The following is a 15503-nucleotide window of genomic DNA, read 5'->3' as shown; positions in this document are numbered from 1 at the left end:
GATAGTCCAAAAGTGACATGTGTCCTCATAATTGGCAAAGTAGTCTTATGGTAGCCGGTGCCGATTGAAAAAGATTTCTCTCCATTCTGACGGCCGCTCAGTGATCTGTGTCTCTCTTGCTGCTGTAGCCAGCAGCGTGGAGGGACCAGAGAGATGTAGACTCCACACTGATATCCACCATCAATGGGGACATTCAGGTCAGTGGCAAATATCGGCGTCTTGGTCGGCCCGGCTAACGTGACGACGCTAACGTGTGTCTCCCTCTCCTCCCAGTCTGAGGTGGCGAGCACAGAGGTGGTGCGAATGCGAAAGGTCAGATTCTTAGCCCTGTGTCTTGTCCGTGCAGTCGTTTCTCCACCTTCGTCCCGACGATGTTAGGTTCCTTCCAGAAGACAAACATGTCAACCCCCACGTCATGTTCTGCTTCCGTATAACTCAGGGTTTATACGCTAGATTCGAACGGGGGGAAGAGTCAGCAGCTGGCGGTAATAGCAGAGCCTCCATATGAACGCAACCAACGCCCGTCACAGATTTGCCTCTTTTTAGGTTTACTGGCAATTTCCTCTTCTTTGCTTGCTGTCACTGTAAACTGTAGTACGCACGTGCACGGTCGTGGATTTTTCTACACATTTCTGTCACTCTTGTTTGTTTCTCATCCATTTTGAGTCTCACTTAGACGCCAGGTAGCCTGTCATGTTAGAATAATCCTGCATGCAGACTCTTAACCGTCCGTTGTGTCTTACTTTACGTCACTTCATAGAATGCATGTCCACGCCGCGGCTGTGTGACCCCCGACCGCAAAGGAGAAACTGACACAAACCCACGCCTTTTTTTTTTTGTTCTTTTTCATTTTTCACAGAAAAGGGCTAAGAGAATTGAGGGTGACTCAATTTATATGAGACATAGCCTTTTAATGTTGGAGGTTCGTATTCCAGCCGGAAACGTCACCGTCGAGAATTTACCGTCTCGCTCTTCGGCGCTCTGGCTGCTGTCTAATATCACGCTTGCTTGCGGCATGATTGCACACGTTTTTTTGGCCTCCACCTAGACGATCGGCTGCGTAGATTACACGATGATCGTGTTTTGTGGTAACGTGATTCCAATCCAGATATCCAATCCAGGAGAGTGCTTTTGAACGATGAAGCGAAACCATACTGTTAGTTGCATCGGAAGAACACAAACTTGCTAAAGATGCTGCACTTCATAGCATCCGCAAGGCTGCTTTCATATTGTTTAAGGTTATGAGAGTCACCGAACGCTGTTTTGAAGAATTCTTATTCGAACCGACAGGTCGCGCAATGTTTCCCTACAATTCTGTTTTTCCAGATCATCAGTATTCTCCTGTTTTCTCGCTTTTGCTGTGCCTGAGCGACGACCCCTGCCATCTAATTTGGGAACTCGCCTGCGACGCAGCGTTCTGTCTCAGACGCGCGAATAAAGTGATCCGACTGAAGGATTTACAAATCAAAACGCTGGCGTTCAGTCACACACCAAACGCCGCCATGTTTGAAAGGAAGGATGTTTTGGTGACACTTATCATTAAGTCGCTCTTTTCGATCTCAGAGTCGTCTCATTAAATTCCAGAGCGCCGCCCGAGCCACTGAGGCTCGTACAATAACAGAAAAATGATTTATAATATTAATAATAACAACACAAAAGTGCTGCAGAGATCATCCAAAGATCAAAAAGAGAAGAACTTCATGAAATTATGTATTAAAAAATGATTGACTTTTTATTGAGCAATAGTTAAAATACAAAAAAAGTCGTGCATCTGGCTGGTAGTGTGTGTCAAACACACACAACGTACAGCCAGCCGTACAAACTAACAAAGAGAACATAAGTACATATTAGATAGCATAATAAACATCAGTGGTGTTTAGTAAACCGCTGGCCCTTTAAAAAGAACGTAGAAATAAAACATCAATTTAGATAAAGTTGTGAATTAAATGTCTGCTAGCGTGCACTTCCACTGAAAGGCGCTGTGACAATATCAGAAAACAGATTTATTAGCTTGCCTTAATCATAAGTGTCCCCAAAGATCTACTCGATGGTAAATGTTGTCGAATCCGTGCTGTCCATTTTCATGTCTCTTGGTTTGTGCGAAAAGAAAATCAAATTTAAGTTCCTACTGTAACCTCCTCTTCAACAACACCAATTCCATCTCCTGTCGTCGTCTTTCCTGCTTTTGATTTGCCGCCCGTTTTGAAGACGTTTCACTCTAATGCTATGAAATAAACCCACAACGCTGCGCTGTGAGTGTCACGCGGCAAACGCCTGAATTAACCAACATTTTAAACGTTAGACATTTGAGTGGCTCGTCAAGAGCCACCGTTCATTTGCACTTTTACTTTAGTGACTTGTTGTTTGTCAAGAATCCAAATAAGAATCCAAATAGCACAATAATCTAGCCCCCCTCTAATGTTGGTTTCCTTTGAATCACTAATCTCGCTTCTGCTTTTTTATTAATTAAAAGTGTGGGGGGAAAAAAAAATATCAGAAGCTAATTATAATTCTTTCCTGTTTCTGTTTCCCCCCCTTGTTCCCAACTGCAAACCCCTCAACGCTCCCTCCTTATTTCTGCTCCATCCTTTTTTGTTGTTTCTTTACTTCCTGCCCGAATCTGCCGGCACCATCCTCCCATCCGGCCATTCCCCATTTTAGGAGTTTGACAAGCCTCAGGAAGACCTGCTCAGGCATCATGCCAGTATCAGCGCGCTGAAGCGAAACTTCATGGAGTCGGTCCCGGAGCCGCGGCCCAGCGAGTGGGACAAGCGTCTGTCCACACACTCTCCGTTCCGAACCCTGGGCATCAACGGTCAGCCTCTGCCCGGCGCCGACGGGGTAAGTCTCTCCGGGAGCCGCTCGAACTTAATGATCTAAACTAAAAAGAAAACTCGTACGTCAAGAACTGATAGCCGAACATCAGTTCCTGAATTTTATCACGTCGGACACGCCACGTCTCGCCACGTTTCTCACGGTGCGCGCCGGACCAGAGCAACCCCGCGATCCAGCTCGGACTCTTCCGACGGAGAGTCGGCGGGAGAAGCGGTTTTCACGTTGGCAACCCGAGATCTCATCCTGTTTCACACCAGCTGTAAATTGAAGTGAAATGGCAGAGGAAGGGATCAGGCTCTTCCTGTTGTTTGTCTTGGTCTGATGCGGTCCTGAGTGTGTGTGTGTGTGTGTGTGTGTGTGTGTGCGTGTGCATGTACGGACCTATTCAAGGCGACGGCATGTGATAATGCAACACATGCATGCGTATGCAGAATGCAGGCGGACCGGTCGAATCGGGTGTGTGCTTTTTTTTTTTGTCTCCCACGGCGAGGCTAACGTGGGCGGGGTGTGTTTGCGACCGGCTGTCCAGCCCCTCCCTGGACGCCGCCTGGTTTTTGCGTGTCCGAACCCGGTCCACCTCGCATGCCGACAGAACTGACCCGCGATGGGATGTTACTGCATGACGTGGAGATGACCGTTCCTCTGAAGTTTGTGCACGTTCTCACAGAAATCACCGTCCCCTGTGTGTTCTCTCTCTTCATTTATCAACTTCCCCGCTGCTTTTTATGCTCTTCTGTTCTTTCCTCATTGCATTTATTTTTATTTGCACAGCTACCTTCTCCATCCCTCTGTCATTTTTCTAGGAAGAGACAAGGGCTTATTTAGCCGCATATCTATAACACCCACAACAACATCTTACACTCGACAGTAAAGTTCTGACTTACCATTGGGCCTGCAAACGCAGCTCGGATTGTCCTGCTATGAGGAATCCAAGTCTGGATCAGGATCCGTTGGTCTTGCGAAGCCAACCCGGCAGCAGAGGAGGGTGAATCGATGAATCGGAACAAAATGCAAGCTGGTAAACTAGGAGATATGGTAACCAAATTAGCTTAACCTATTTGGTTCCTGGAAAAGGAGGCGTGACTGTGACCGGCTGGGTTTGTAGGACATAAACTGAACGCCAGTCCGGACCGATCGTAGCTTTTACGGCTGCGGGTAAAAAAAAAAACGTCAGCGTTAATTGCGAACGTCCTCGAGCCGAGGTCCGAGATCGACGCGTGAACGACGCGATCGAAAGTATCACCTGTTGGTGGAAAATATTGTCCGTCTTTTCAATCTGGAATGAAGGAATCCATTGAAATAAAGGTGATGCATGTTAAAATGCCTGTCCCGCTATTTCCATAAGAAATGACCATGTAATGTTTACCATGTCTGCATAAAGATGTTTGGACTGGTATTGAAATGTCAATATTATATTTTCCTCATTTCCCTAAACTCCGTGAAGCATAACAGCCCACCTGTTTAAAGTCTGGTTCCAGAAGTGGATTTCCCATCTTTACATCAGCGTGTACATTATTTAACATGACATTATTTAAAGAGCCTAAAACTGAAAAGGCGTATTTGAAATCCTCTAAATCAGGGTTCGGGAACCTTCTGGTAGAGCCACAAAAGCCAAATATTCCTCGATATGTTTCATCCAGAGCCATATCGTATTTTTAACGCACAAAAACATGAAATACGTCTTACTTTTAATGCGACCTCTGGTGCCGCATGGATTTGCTCCAAGTGCCGCTTTATATTTGACCGTTTCATCTATGCAATTTTATCATAGCATGTGAGACAAACCGCAGATCCAAATGCAAATTCCTCTGTCTGCACGGTAATCATCGTCTTTTTTTTTTTTTTCTTTGTCGCCATCTTTTCCGTTACGAGGGTTGATGCGGATAAAGTAGTCGGCTATTTGATAAAATTAATTTCTCCACCTTTGCAACGATCCAGACGGAAGCCGACGGTTCCCGACCCGACCGACGGGTGACCCGTGAAATTTATCTTCCAAACTAATTTCTGTTTACTTTAAACAGAATTACAAAGAAATCTTCTTCTTTCGGCTTCTCCCTTCAGGGGTCGCCACAGCCAATCAACTCTCTCCATCTAACCCTAAAATTATCATGAAGAAATATCACAAGTATTTTAACCCTCTCAGGCTCAAATTAAGTTGTAGTTGCAGGAAAAATCTGATATTTGGCTGTCGCAAATCTGCAACATCTGCCCGGAGAAGGTTAAAATCAGTTTCAAACTGATTTTTTTCTTTTTCAACTCAAAATTGTCTGGGAGCCACACGGCATCACCAGAGGAGCCTTAGGTTCCTGACCCTGATTATTTTTCCAAAATGACACCTGACCGATGACTGAAGTTCCAGCCGGTCTCCTCCTGTGGTTCGAGGGTTGTTCGCAGCGTTCCTCCTCTCAAAACATGACCGAATATGAAAACCGTTTCATGGATTGCAGTCCAACGAATGCTATTTTTTTCTTTCCCACTTCTGGAAGCAGATGGTTGAGCTCTATTTCCAGTCCCTCCCTCTCATGTCTCTTCCTCCTCCTCCTCCTCCTCCTTCCTTCCTTCCTCCCCCTTCCTTCAGTTTGTCATCCGCCTTCCTCGCGGCCCCCTGCTAGACTTCTACTCCAAACGCAGCTGAGGGCCGATGGGAGCCGGTGGAAATGCCACACAGGTGTGAGAACCTCCCGCGGCGACAGCATCTAGCCACCTCTCCATCAATCTCCTCGCTTTTCTCTTCTTCTCCTCTCCTCCCTTCGCCTCGCCTCGCCTCCTACGACATCACTATAGCATCCTTCATTTCCTCATCCTCCGCTCCGGCCGAGAAGCTGCCTTTACGTCCTCTTTCTTTTTTGGAACAAGACCTTCACGTTTCTCTGTGTCCCACCACGGTGCAGCCACAAAACAGACTTGTTCCCAAAAGACTGATTAGAACTGGAAACGACCCCCGAAAGAACCCGCCGGTGTTTTTCCTCCATGTTCTCGGATATCTACCGGACTCAGATACGACCGACCTTTGACCTCGGGGGGGGGTTTACCCCCACACCTGCGCCTGCTTTTATACACGTTTGAAGTGAGCTTATATCGACCTGGTCATTACAGCGATGTGCTTTTTATATTTGGTAACTTGTTGTTGAAATCTACATGACGTCAACGCTGGCGGTCGGCCCAAACGTTCCTTTTCACCGTCTGTTATTTCTGTGACGGGAGGAACTCCAGGCAGCTCATCTTCTGACCAAACAACCTTCGTTCTTCACTCGAGCCGGGCGAAGCAGTACGTAGCGATTGCAAGGAACCCTGTTGCATGACCTTTTGACCACAGAATAAAAGGCATCCCGTATCCACTTCTTATCTTTTGTCGGTTCCTTTCAGGGAGTGTGGATTCTGTCGTTTCAATTCACATGTTACTTTCCCCAAAGACAAAAAAAAAAAAACAAGCTAGAGCAGCAACTAAACACTTTGTTATTTATTCATGCAAAGCTCTACTGGCCGGCGTGCACAGCAGATGTGTAACGTGCAGGAACACACACACACACACACACACACACACACACACCCTCACCGGGGCAAATCAGTGCTCCCAGTGCACCAGCTGCAGCTTCTGTAAGTGGGCCCCCCAAGAACCTGCAGGGCGGCTCCTGCTGTTCCATTCTTCCCTTCTCCGCGGCTTATTACCGCCAGATTTGCATTCATTTGACAAGCGCGGTAACACACCGGCGATGCGTGCCGTCATAGCGACGCGCTAACTGCACACTGAACGGCATGACCTGCTCGTGAAACCCGGAGTGTGTATTTAGCAAAAGGAACGGGCCGATGAACGCCGGACTCGTGAACAAGGTAACATCTGCAACATTTTGCTCCTGCATGGACCGTTCCTTGTGATATTTTTGCAGCGCCCTAGAAAAAGGAATGCTTTTTATCCCATGTTTAATTGATAAGACACGGTCGTGTGCTACGCCAGCGCTATCTGTTGTCAACACGTGGGTCGGGGATCGTTTCCGGAGCCGTGATCACGCTGTGTTGTGTCTTTTTTTAGAGGGCGTGCATTAGTCCGCTCTGCGGCCAAGCACAGGAAGCCGTCGGCAGTTTGGAGCGTTCGGGCGCGAGCCACGGGAGCGAGCCCGCTAGCGTTCCCGTCGAGGAACGGTCGCGCGATCCGGAAGACGTGGTGGCGCTTGCAGGCCCCCCGGCGCCCCTGGTAGAGGCGGAGCCGACACGTCCGCCTCCTCCTCCCCACGCCGTCCTCCCCTGTAAAGACTTAGATGAGAGCCGGAAGGAAGAAGAATCCCGTCTGGAGGTGTCGACGTGCTCCAGGAGGATAGTCGGATCTTCCCCCGCCTCCTATTTCAGGAGCGATGGCCCGCAGGTCACACGCTGCTTCCAGGTAGCCCGCTGACTCCCTCCGGGCGGTGACCACTTTCTGTCTTCTTGGACTTCTTCTTCTTCTTCTTCCACGCCGCCGTGCTTTGCGCACCTCTCCGCAGCACCTCTCCGCAGCACCCTGTTGAAAACACTCGGACTAAATCTACGTCGGGGTGCGGCGGAGGTGTCCGGCTGTCAAATATGGTGACGGGTGGCCGTCGCGCTCTCCCCTACGGGACACGCCTGAGCTTCGTCTTCTCGTCGTCTGTCGGCACGGCCTGGGATTTTCCCGTTTCCTCTGTTTCCCGTTCAGCGAAGGGGCGGCGGCGGGGAGAATCAACCCCGCCGCCGCGGCTTCGGAACTGCATGCGCGGTGCGGATGGCTCGGCTTTCGGCGCGGCGTTTCCGGTTTAGCGGCCACTCATGGGGCTATGCTCCCATCCACAGCCCCCTCTGGTGCAGACCCAGACAGTCACCATCACTGCGGTCTCCAACTCCTTACCCAGTGGCATCTCCACCACCGAGGTCCCTATCGTCCCAACCAAGACCGTCACCTATGAGTCTCCAAAGGTAGGGGCTCCGGCACCTGCTCAGCCCAGATCTGTCTCAGCCTTAGACGACCCGTTCGCAGGTCTGGGAGGACCAGGCCGGGGGCTCCGCAACGGCCGCGACGCCGGCCCTCAGGTGACGGTTGACCTCATGGCTCGCTGTCTCTCCCAGGTGGCGGTGGACGGGACGGAGGAAGACAAAGACGGCACCTCCGGGTCCGGCTCCGTCGCCTCGGAGGTCACAAGTGGCACCACGGTCACTACGACCACGACCCACATCTCGAAGGTCAGCGTCCGCTCATGTCTGCCCTCTGCTTTGGAAGAATGGCTTTTCACTTTTGCACGTGAACAAACGAAATGCGCTTTTTTTTTTTTTCTGCATCGTCAGGTTGTGAAAAGTGGTTCGGCGGAAACCCGCGTGGAGAAGAGAATCGTCATTACGGCGGATTCTGACCTCGAACAGGAGAAGGTACTGAAGGCTAAACTAAATAGAAGACGTTTGAAGACAAATGAGTCTGTAAAATATCCAAAACGGTATTGACTGAGCCCGCTCAGAGTTTACTAAAGGTGACACTCACCAATAGAAACCTGGAGTTTGGAGGAATAAATGGAAACGAGAAGATACAACTTCTGATCACGGCGTGAAAAAACGCAAATAGCGCTTTCGGCAGTTTAGTTTGAACAACGGCTGCCCGACAAACATGCCGGACAAAACTATGTTTTACTGTGGCGCCGTAGCAAATAACATTTACTGTAAATCGTTGCCATGCGGACTAAAATTCATGTTTTGTGTTTTTCCGCAGGGGAAGGACGGCGGAGCGTCGTCATTGTAACCGAATCATCACGCACATTCCCTCTGCTTCCCACATCCCTCATACCGTTTGTCAAGACAGCGGCGCTGGACGGACACTGACCGTCTCTACCTGACACACACACACACACACACACACACACACACACACACACACACACACCTCAACAATATCTCAAGAATCTGCACTTGAAGCTGTGAGTCGCAAAGTCCTGGTAGATTGTTGTTGTTTTCTTTGTTTCCCAGTCCGGCTGTTGGTTGCTAGCTAGAGGAGAAGCGTCCGGCTCTCCGGCCCCGTGGAATAACCATCTCACATCCCGCTCTTTGGAATATTAGTGATTTTAAAAACCCTATCAGTTTCAGTGATCTCAGTTATGTTTGCTTTTAAATTTCCTTGGTGTTTTTACTATTCTGTTTTTTTTTGTTTTTTTTTAACAGACGCAATATTTCTGTTGTAGCTTTAGCCACCGTTTTCTGCATTTATTCCCTTGGTGCTGCTCGGGAAACGTTAAGACCACATTCAAGGGATCTCTCTCCGCTCGTTTGCTGTTTACTTGTGTATTTAATTCAGGAGAGACATTTATCGAGATCGAAAACGACATACCTCGCATGATTATCTGATTTTTAAAGAAAATCCGTGCTCCCGATTCGGACAGCCGTTCACTGCTCAGGTAACAACAACCTAAACATTCTTCCTCCCAATCAGCAAAGAACCAGTAGCCTGCGTATTGTTGTAAAGTTTGAATTAAAAAAAAAAGCAATCTATTTTGACATATTTCTCTATTTTATAGAATTAATTCTTTTATAGTATTTGTACAAATTGAGGGGTTTTTAAGTTATTCATATCTGCTCGGTAAAATTGTTCGTGACCGCCGTTGTTTACTGAATTTTTTTTTTTTTCCGAGGTCTGCGGCGAAGACCTCCTGAACCCGTCTTGCCTGAAACCCTGAATCGTTCTTATTCGTTTCCTCTCGTAGTCCACCAAGTCCACCCGGCCCCCCTTTTTGTTTTTCTTTTTAAAACAAAACAAAGCGTGCTTCTCCCCCCTCCCCTCCACTCGGTGTGTGTTTTGTTCAGTAGTATAGTCATCACAACCGCTTTGAATATAAAGTTTTACAAGTTTCGGTCTGTTTATCTCAGGTTTTGATATTCTTTGTAAGACTACAGACCTCGATATGAATGTATGAGGAGTGTCGGTATATTTGCGTCCTTCCCTCAGTTCCATGTACGTTCATGTCCAGCCCAGGGAGGTCCGTTTAAAGCGAAGAGCTGCTCCGTCGCCGTCATCCATGAGTTTAAGCAGTGAAGGCAGCTGTTCCCCGCGTACGTGGCTTTTTTTTTTTTTTTTCCTCTTACAGGAGCACAACTGTCTTTTGTTTGTTTGTTTGTTTGTTTTTTTTTTTTTTTTTTACACATCTTCTACGATACAGTAATTTATTTGTAAAGTAGAAACAGTCTAATGTGATTTGATGTGCTGCGATGTGTTCGGGTAATGCTGGTTCTTCAGGGCCTCCCGTTAGAGACGCCACGGTGTTAATATCGTTTTCATGATCAAGAGTTTGTAAAGCCTCTTTGTCACGTCTGTCCGAGTAGGTGGCTCTCACGTGCTTGTCTCTTGTACCTTTTCCATAGAATTATTCCCAAAAAATATCCATCCCTTTTAGAAGTTTGTTAGCAAATGTTTTTATCTAAAAAAAAAAAAAAAAAAAAAGGAAAGAAAAACAGCCATTGGTATTGTAGCTATTACGAAAACAGCTTCTTCTCGGGGGGGAAGCGTAGAATTTCACCTGGATCAATAGAGTTTAGATGATGGAAAATATTGTTGCTTTGTGACTGATCCTTGTCTTTTTATGAAAAAATAAAATAAAAAAATGAAAATATTCCGCTTTCCAGTGGGCTGCCAGTCATTTGAACCGCGCCTCGGTAAGTAAACGCCCTCTTTTTATCTGGTTTTGCACGTCAAAAAAGATGTAACATCACTTAAAACGGCGGCTTTCGGAACACAGGACAGAACTAGAAATGCAGAATCTCCTTTTGTTTCCGTGAAATGTATTCGATCGTCCCTCAGCCGACCTGCTGCAGGTCCTCCCACGGATTAAGCGGGGGGAGAAAAAGGGGGCGCGTTCTGGCCGACGCCCAAGCAGTCGAGCCATGATCGCGGCTGAAGATGTGGAGTGACTGCAGCCAGTGGGAGGTAAACGAAAGCCACGCTGGTGATGCACTTTGAATAATAAGTCGCACAAAAGACGCCTGCTGTTATGGGACGTCTTTGCTTGCGAAACTCCAATTAAGATCCCGGCTTCGCCATTGGCTGCTCGTGGAATACGGTGCGCCTTTTTTTTTTTTTAAATTAAATGATTTTGTCTCCCACCAGGCAGGCCTGAGTGTGGAAAGCAGGCAAAATGACGAGTATTTGAAAACGCGGGCCGACAAACGGACCGATCGATGACTAAAATTGTCTGCAGATTGTGAGACCTGATGTCAAAAGAGCAAAACACGGGGTTTTCAGACTTTCCAAGGAAAGGAAACAGTCGCCAGTTTGAAGCCAAAACAAAATGCGGCGTTGTTTTCGTGTAAAACGGGAACTCGTTTGACGAGGTTCGAGACGAGTCTCGCAAAGAGGAAGCACCGTCTTCCTCAGCAGTTTCTGTAATTGTCAAACTTCCCTCGCTAATGTTTTAGCATCACTCCGGAAAGTTCGGCGTGTTTCCGACTTCAGACTGAAAGTACTCCGTTCCTCATTCTGATGGGAATCGTTCGTCGTCGCAAAAATATATCATCCCCTCTTCTTTTTCGGCGTATTCGGAGCGTTGAACTTGAACCTGAATGAAAGGCTTTTAACGGTATTAGTTACTGCGGATGTCAAAACATTACATAAGACCTTAAAACGATTACTTACAGTAGATTCTGCCAATGAAGGAAGCCAGCGGCTAAAATTAGAATTGGCTTGTGACGGTGCAAACCTCTCCGCTAATCCAGCAACCCGCGCACGCGAACACCGAGCAGACAACTCCACATGTTTGGAGTTTTTTCTTTAAAATATAAAAAAGATTTCATCACATTTTTGTATACCTTGCGTATCAAAAGTACAGGAAGGGTAGTTTAGCCGGTCGGCACGGGAAGTGACGGAAACAAAAAATAGATGGCGACCGAAGGAGCGCAGACGAGTAGCCTGACACTTTACACAGATAGAAATACATTTGCACAAGATGGAGATGAAAACCATCTTTTTAAATTCAAGCCGGCGGCCTCGTTGCGTTCCGACGTCCCTCCAGGAGTCACTGCGTTGGATTTCTGAGAACTGAGCGCTCATCATTACATAAGTACTTTGCTCTAATTGTTACATCACCGTAATGTCATTATAGCAGCCATCTCGTCTTTGCCGCTGTGTTTGCTGATGATGCAGTGAACTTGCAGATGTTACTCTCCACTACCAGAATATTGAATTATTATTATTAAGCAAAAAGTCAGACTAGCGTCAATAAGCCGCTACTTTTTTCACACTGCGCCTTAAACAACGATGCGGCTGATTTGTGGATTTTTTGGGGGCTAACGAGCTTCAAAACATTGAGCCTGGTCTCATCGGACCGATGAAATTAGCGTGAAATTCTGCGGCCGTTCAATTGCGACGCCGAAGAAGACGACTTGAACGGTTTTCCTGCGCAGGAGGAAGATCAGCGGGAGGACAAAGCAGGGATAGAAAATGGACTTATTATTCATCATTTTCATCAGCCGTGTTACAGCCACTGTTCGGAAAAAAAAATCCAGCACGTATTCGTGGAATGTTACCGGCATGTATTTAATTTAAAGTTAAAAGATAATGTTTGTGTGTAAATATCTCATGTTACAACGTGTGGCCTATATACGCACATGTAGATTTATTTCGTTTTTTCTAGCCGGTGCCGCTTCTATTCAGCTGCGCTCAATAGTCTGGAAATGACGGTTATTTACACGGGATATCCGCAATTATAATATTATCACCTGTAGTTGTATTGTTAAAGCACATTATTCACTTGTTGCTGTATTTTTGCTGAAATGGCCACATTATCAGGACCATTTAGTAGTTTTCACTGTATCGCCGCACGAGTCGGCAGTAGTCGGTACTTCATCGGTACTCGAGTATTCCTGTCCCTCCCACAAAGACATGGGGATGCAAAGCCATACTGGGAAGTTCGGAGTAGTTTGGAACCTCGTGGAGTCTTTATTTACCGTCATCCAATATTACATATAAAAATATACCATTTGTATTTAAATAAGGAGGTATTGTTCCATCAGGGCAGGTCTGAAATGGCTCTGCGACCAGGCGTTCCCATGTTTGTCGGCTCCGGCTCCTTCCCCATGCCCTCGAACATCAGGATCCTGCGGACGGAAAAGGCAAAGAAAAGCGTCTGCGCGCTGAGATACAACTTCGCCGTCGGATTCCAGTTGAATTTCAGCCGTTGGTAGAGCTGACGCTTCTCCAGACAGAAGAGCTACATGCCAAAGTGTCCGAAGGGGAGACGCCGAACCCCGGTTGATGAGCTACAAGTCGACCACCTTCAAAAAAAAAAGGCTCTTTTTCACGACACTCTGCCTCGTTTGACACTCACAGTTTCAGAACTGCGTTTCTCTTCCCCAACATCATTTTCAGGAAGTCGACGTAGCTGAAGGTGTCCTTCCCCGTCCCTCCCGCCACCTCCGACATCATCTTTTTCAGTTCCAGGTGCGTCTTGGCCACTCCGAGTCTCTCCAGCATTCGTTTGAGCCCCATCATGTCTGGCCCGGCGGCAGATGGAGGAAAAAGGGTTTCGAGTGAAGAAAAGCCAGCGTTCATTCGCAGCCGATCACGTTCCTGCTCGGGGGTTACCTATGTCGCCCTTGTCATTGAGATCGAACTCCATGTACTTTTCTGGAAGGCGAGAAGAAAAGTCCCGTTAGCTCTGGATCGTTGCCGCGCGGGGAACGAAGCGCCGATATTTACTTTTGAAAATGTCGAGATTTGAAGCCAGGTCTTCCTCGTCCGCGTACTTTGGGTCCGACAGAAAAGCCTGCGGGATTGGTGAACACATGAGCGGTTGTTGGGTCGTTCGACCGGATGTTCTTTCTCACCTCATTGACGGAATTCAGCTTCTCCTCCTGCCGAGACTTGAGGAGGCCGAACGCCTTGCCGCCTGCGGGTGGAGGGAAAAAAAACCACAGATGAACGCATTAATTCTGCCGTCTGTCGGTGTGGAAAAGGTCGAATCCGAACCTTGAGCTGCGCTCGCCATCGCCGTGGAACTGAAAGCTGCACTCTGAGCGCCAGAAGGGCCGAGCAGACACTTCTATAAATTCAGCCAGAAGAGGAAATGAGATGATAGAGTTCCTGTGCTTGAAAAAATAGACAGCGGAGAGAGAGAGCGAGAGAAAAACAACCTTATCTTTCACATTCAAAGGTTGCACGGCGCAGGAAGTAAAAAAACACTGGCTTGCACAAGAGGGTTTTCACGCGAAGGGTCACAAGGGGTTGGCGTGGAGAAGGGGTGGACGTCCGTTTAAACGTCACAAAGTGACAGGAAGAGCGACCTCTGCCGCGTCCCTCGACTCCTCCAACGTCAAAGTTCAGGCGCCAAGATCTCGCCGTTGCGAGCGGACTGGTGTTTAGCAGTTGGCAAAACAAATTGGGATCGTGAGAAGCTGGACGGCAGCTTCGGTCTCCCGGACTGGTTTTCAGGGGAATCACCAGTGAGGTGCAGCCAGGGGAGGCAGGAGAGGTCGTGCCTCACTTGCGAATCTCGGAAAGAAAAAAAAAAAAAGAAGGAAAAGGTGATATTTATCAGTGATTTTTCATTGAACTCCACCGGATTTAGATGTTTTCAATAAGACCGGTCAATGTTTTCGATTCAAAATGGCTGGATTTTCACATTTACTGTTAAAATAGAAGCGAGGTGCGGTGAGGCCGCCGACCGCTGAGCCTCAAGGTAGATTGTGCAGTGATGTCCAACTGCTTGGGCGCTCTGCACCAAGACCAGACTGCTGTTTCTCTACATGTCGCTACATGAACTACATTTCCAATGTACAGTGTTTTTTGGTCAACAATTGTATATTTGTTCGTATCTTCTTGTGCTGAGGGATCATAAAGAGGCTATGAGGAGCCACTAAGTGAGGCACGTCGTCCTCCTGCCTCACGGGAGGGGGCGCTCCTGATTCCAGGGATTCTTCTCAGCTTATTGGGTGAATAGGCTGCTCTGTTGGGTTTATATGTTTGTAAATGTCATTTAGAACCTCACCGCAAGTCTCTGGATCTGGATTACGAAGGTCCTACCGAACAGGTGGCCCCGGCAGGAATGAAGATGTCATCTCCTTCCCCACATGGTCAGCGGCTGCTCAGATGCTTCTGGTTCACCGCTTCACTTTCAAAATTCCTCAACACGTCTGCACTCGTTCAAAGCTGACTTGCTCCACCTTCTGCGTTGGGGATCTTGAAACCCTCCTCGTCCTTCTACCCAGATCTCCACCATCTCCAGACCATCTCAGCTCGACTTTAAATCCAAAACCCCTCCCTCAGATACTGCTTTTTTCCCCCCGCCGATCCAGGCCTCTTCTCCACCCTCTCTGTTGCTCTGGACTGTTGACCTTCTTCAACAGATTGAACCTTTGTAGAACCTGAGCTTTGCATCCATCATCTCTGACAGCAACACAGAGAGTGATGGAGAAAAGTTCCTTGGTAAAACGGGAAAAAGGTCATTTCCTTTCCGTCAGGTTGATCAAACATCTCAGTCGTTACCAGATGCATGAAGATGCACCAACATGTGTAGAAGAAGAACTGTTCTTCTCGTGGATGACACCAACTTATTGTTATTTTCAGAAGGACCAACGTGATCAGCAGAAGGTTCAACGGTGGAAAGAATGGAAGAAAATCAAGGCTGGTTCAACTGAATGGTGCCGTTTGTCCACCGGGCGGCGCCGTCGGCTCGTCTCCTCGGAGCCGGGCT

General features: G+C 47.7%; 2 protein-coding genes across 21 annotated transcripts in view; one reads left to right on the top strand and one right to left on the bottom strand.

Annotated features, from left to right (window-relative positions):
* Positions 1–10272, top strand: part of LOC147229586 (uncharacterized) — a 31413-nt gene extending 21141 nt beyond the window's left edge. For 8 of the 20 annotated variants that reach the window (XM_086155112.1, XM_086155116.1, XM_086155114.1 and 5 more), the window contains 9 exons: positions 129–197; positions 274–312; positions 860–922; positions 2662–2841; positions 6866–7213; positions 7639–7761; positions 7912–8025; positions 8128–8208; positions 8543–10272. In XM_086155112.1, coding sequence (XP_086011238.1) covers positions 129–197; positions 274–312; positions 860–922; positions 2662–2841; positions 6866–7213; positions 7639–7761; positions 7912–8025; positions 8128–8208; positions 8543–8572 — 1047 coding nt within the window. In that variant the 3' untranslated portion in view covers positions 8573–10272. Of the gene's footprint in view, positions 1–101; positions 198–273; positions 313–859; positions 923–2661; positions 2842–3606; positions 3854–5413; positions 6170–6865; positions 7214–7638; positions 7762–7911; positions 8026–8127; positions 8209–8542 lie in introns of those variants that run through there. The other 12 variants (XR_015106799.1, XM_086155117.1, XM_086155124.1 and 9 more) reach the window with 12 other exon arrangements.
* A 2456-nt stretch (positions 10273–12728) lies between these two features.
* On the bottom strand, positions 12729–13971 carry LOC147229585 (allograft inflammatory factor 1-like). Its single transcript, XM_086155081.1, has 6 exons — positions 13781–13971; positions 13639–13700; positions 13511–13577; positions 13397–13438; positions 13140–13305; positions 12729–12909 (listed from the first exon to the last, which is right to left on the bottom strand). The coding sequence occupies exons 1-6, from the start codon at positions 13797–13799 to the stop codon at positions 12822–12824; spliced, it is 444 nt and encodes a 147-aa protein (XP_086011207.1). The 5' UTR covers positions 13800–13971; the 3' UTR covers positions 12729–12821.
* Between the last annotated feature and the right edge of the window lie 1532 nt (positions 13972–15503).

The sequence above is a fragment of the Fistularia commersonii genome, chromosome 11, assembly GCF_037954325.1.
Source record: "Fistularia commersonii isolate RoL2024-O1a breed Wild chromosome 11, RoL_Fcom_v1.0, whole genome shotgun sequence".
NCBI classification, from domain to species: Eukaryota; Metazoa; Chordata; class Actinopteri; order Syngnathiformes; family Fistulariidae; genus Fistularia; species Fistularia commersonii.
This window is presented reverse-complemented; position numbering and strand designations above follow the sequence as displayed.

Bases quoted from the DNA above. Each gene is read 5' to 3' on its own strand.
- LOC147229585 (XM_086155081.1), bottom strand. The intron at 13,439-13,510 runs GTAAATATCGGC...CTCGCCTTCCAG, and splicing joins AAATCTCGACATTTTCAAAA to AAAAGTACATGGAGTTCGAT. The intron at 12,910-13,139 runs GTGAGTGTCAAA...TTCCGTCCGCAG, and splicing joins AGAAACGCAGTTCTGAAACT to GATCCTGATGTTCGAGGGCA.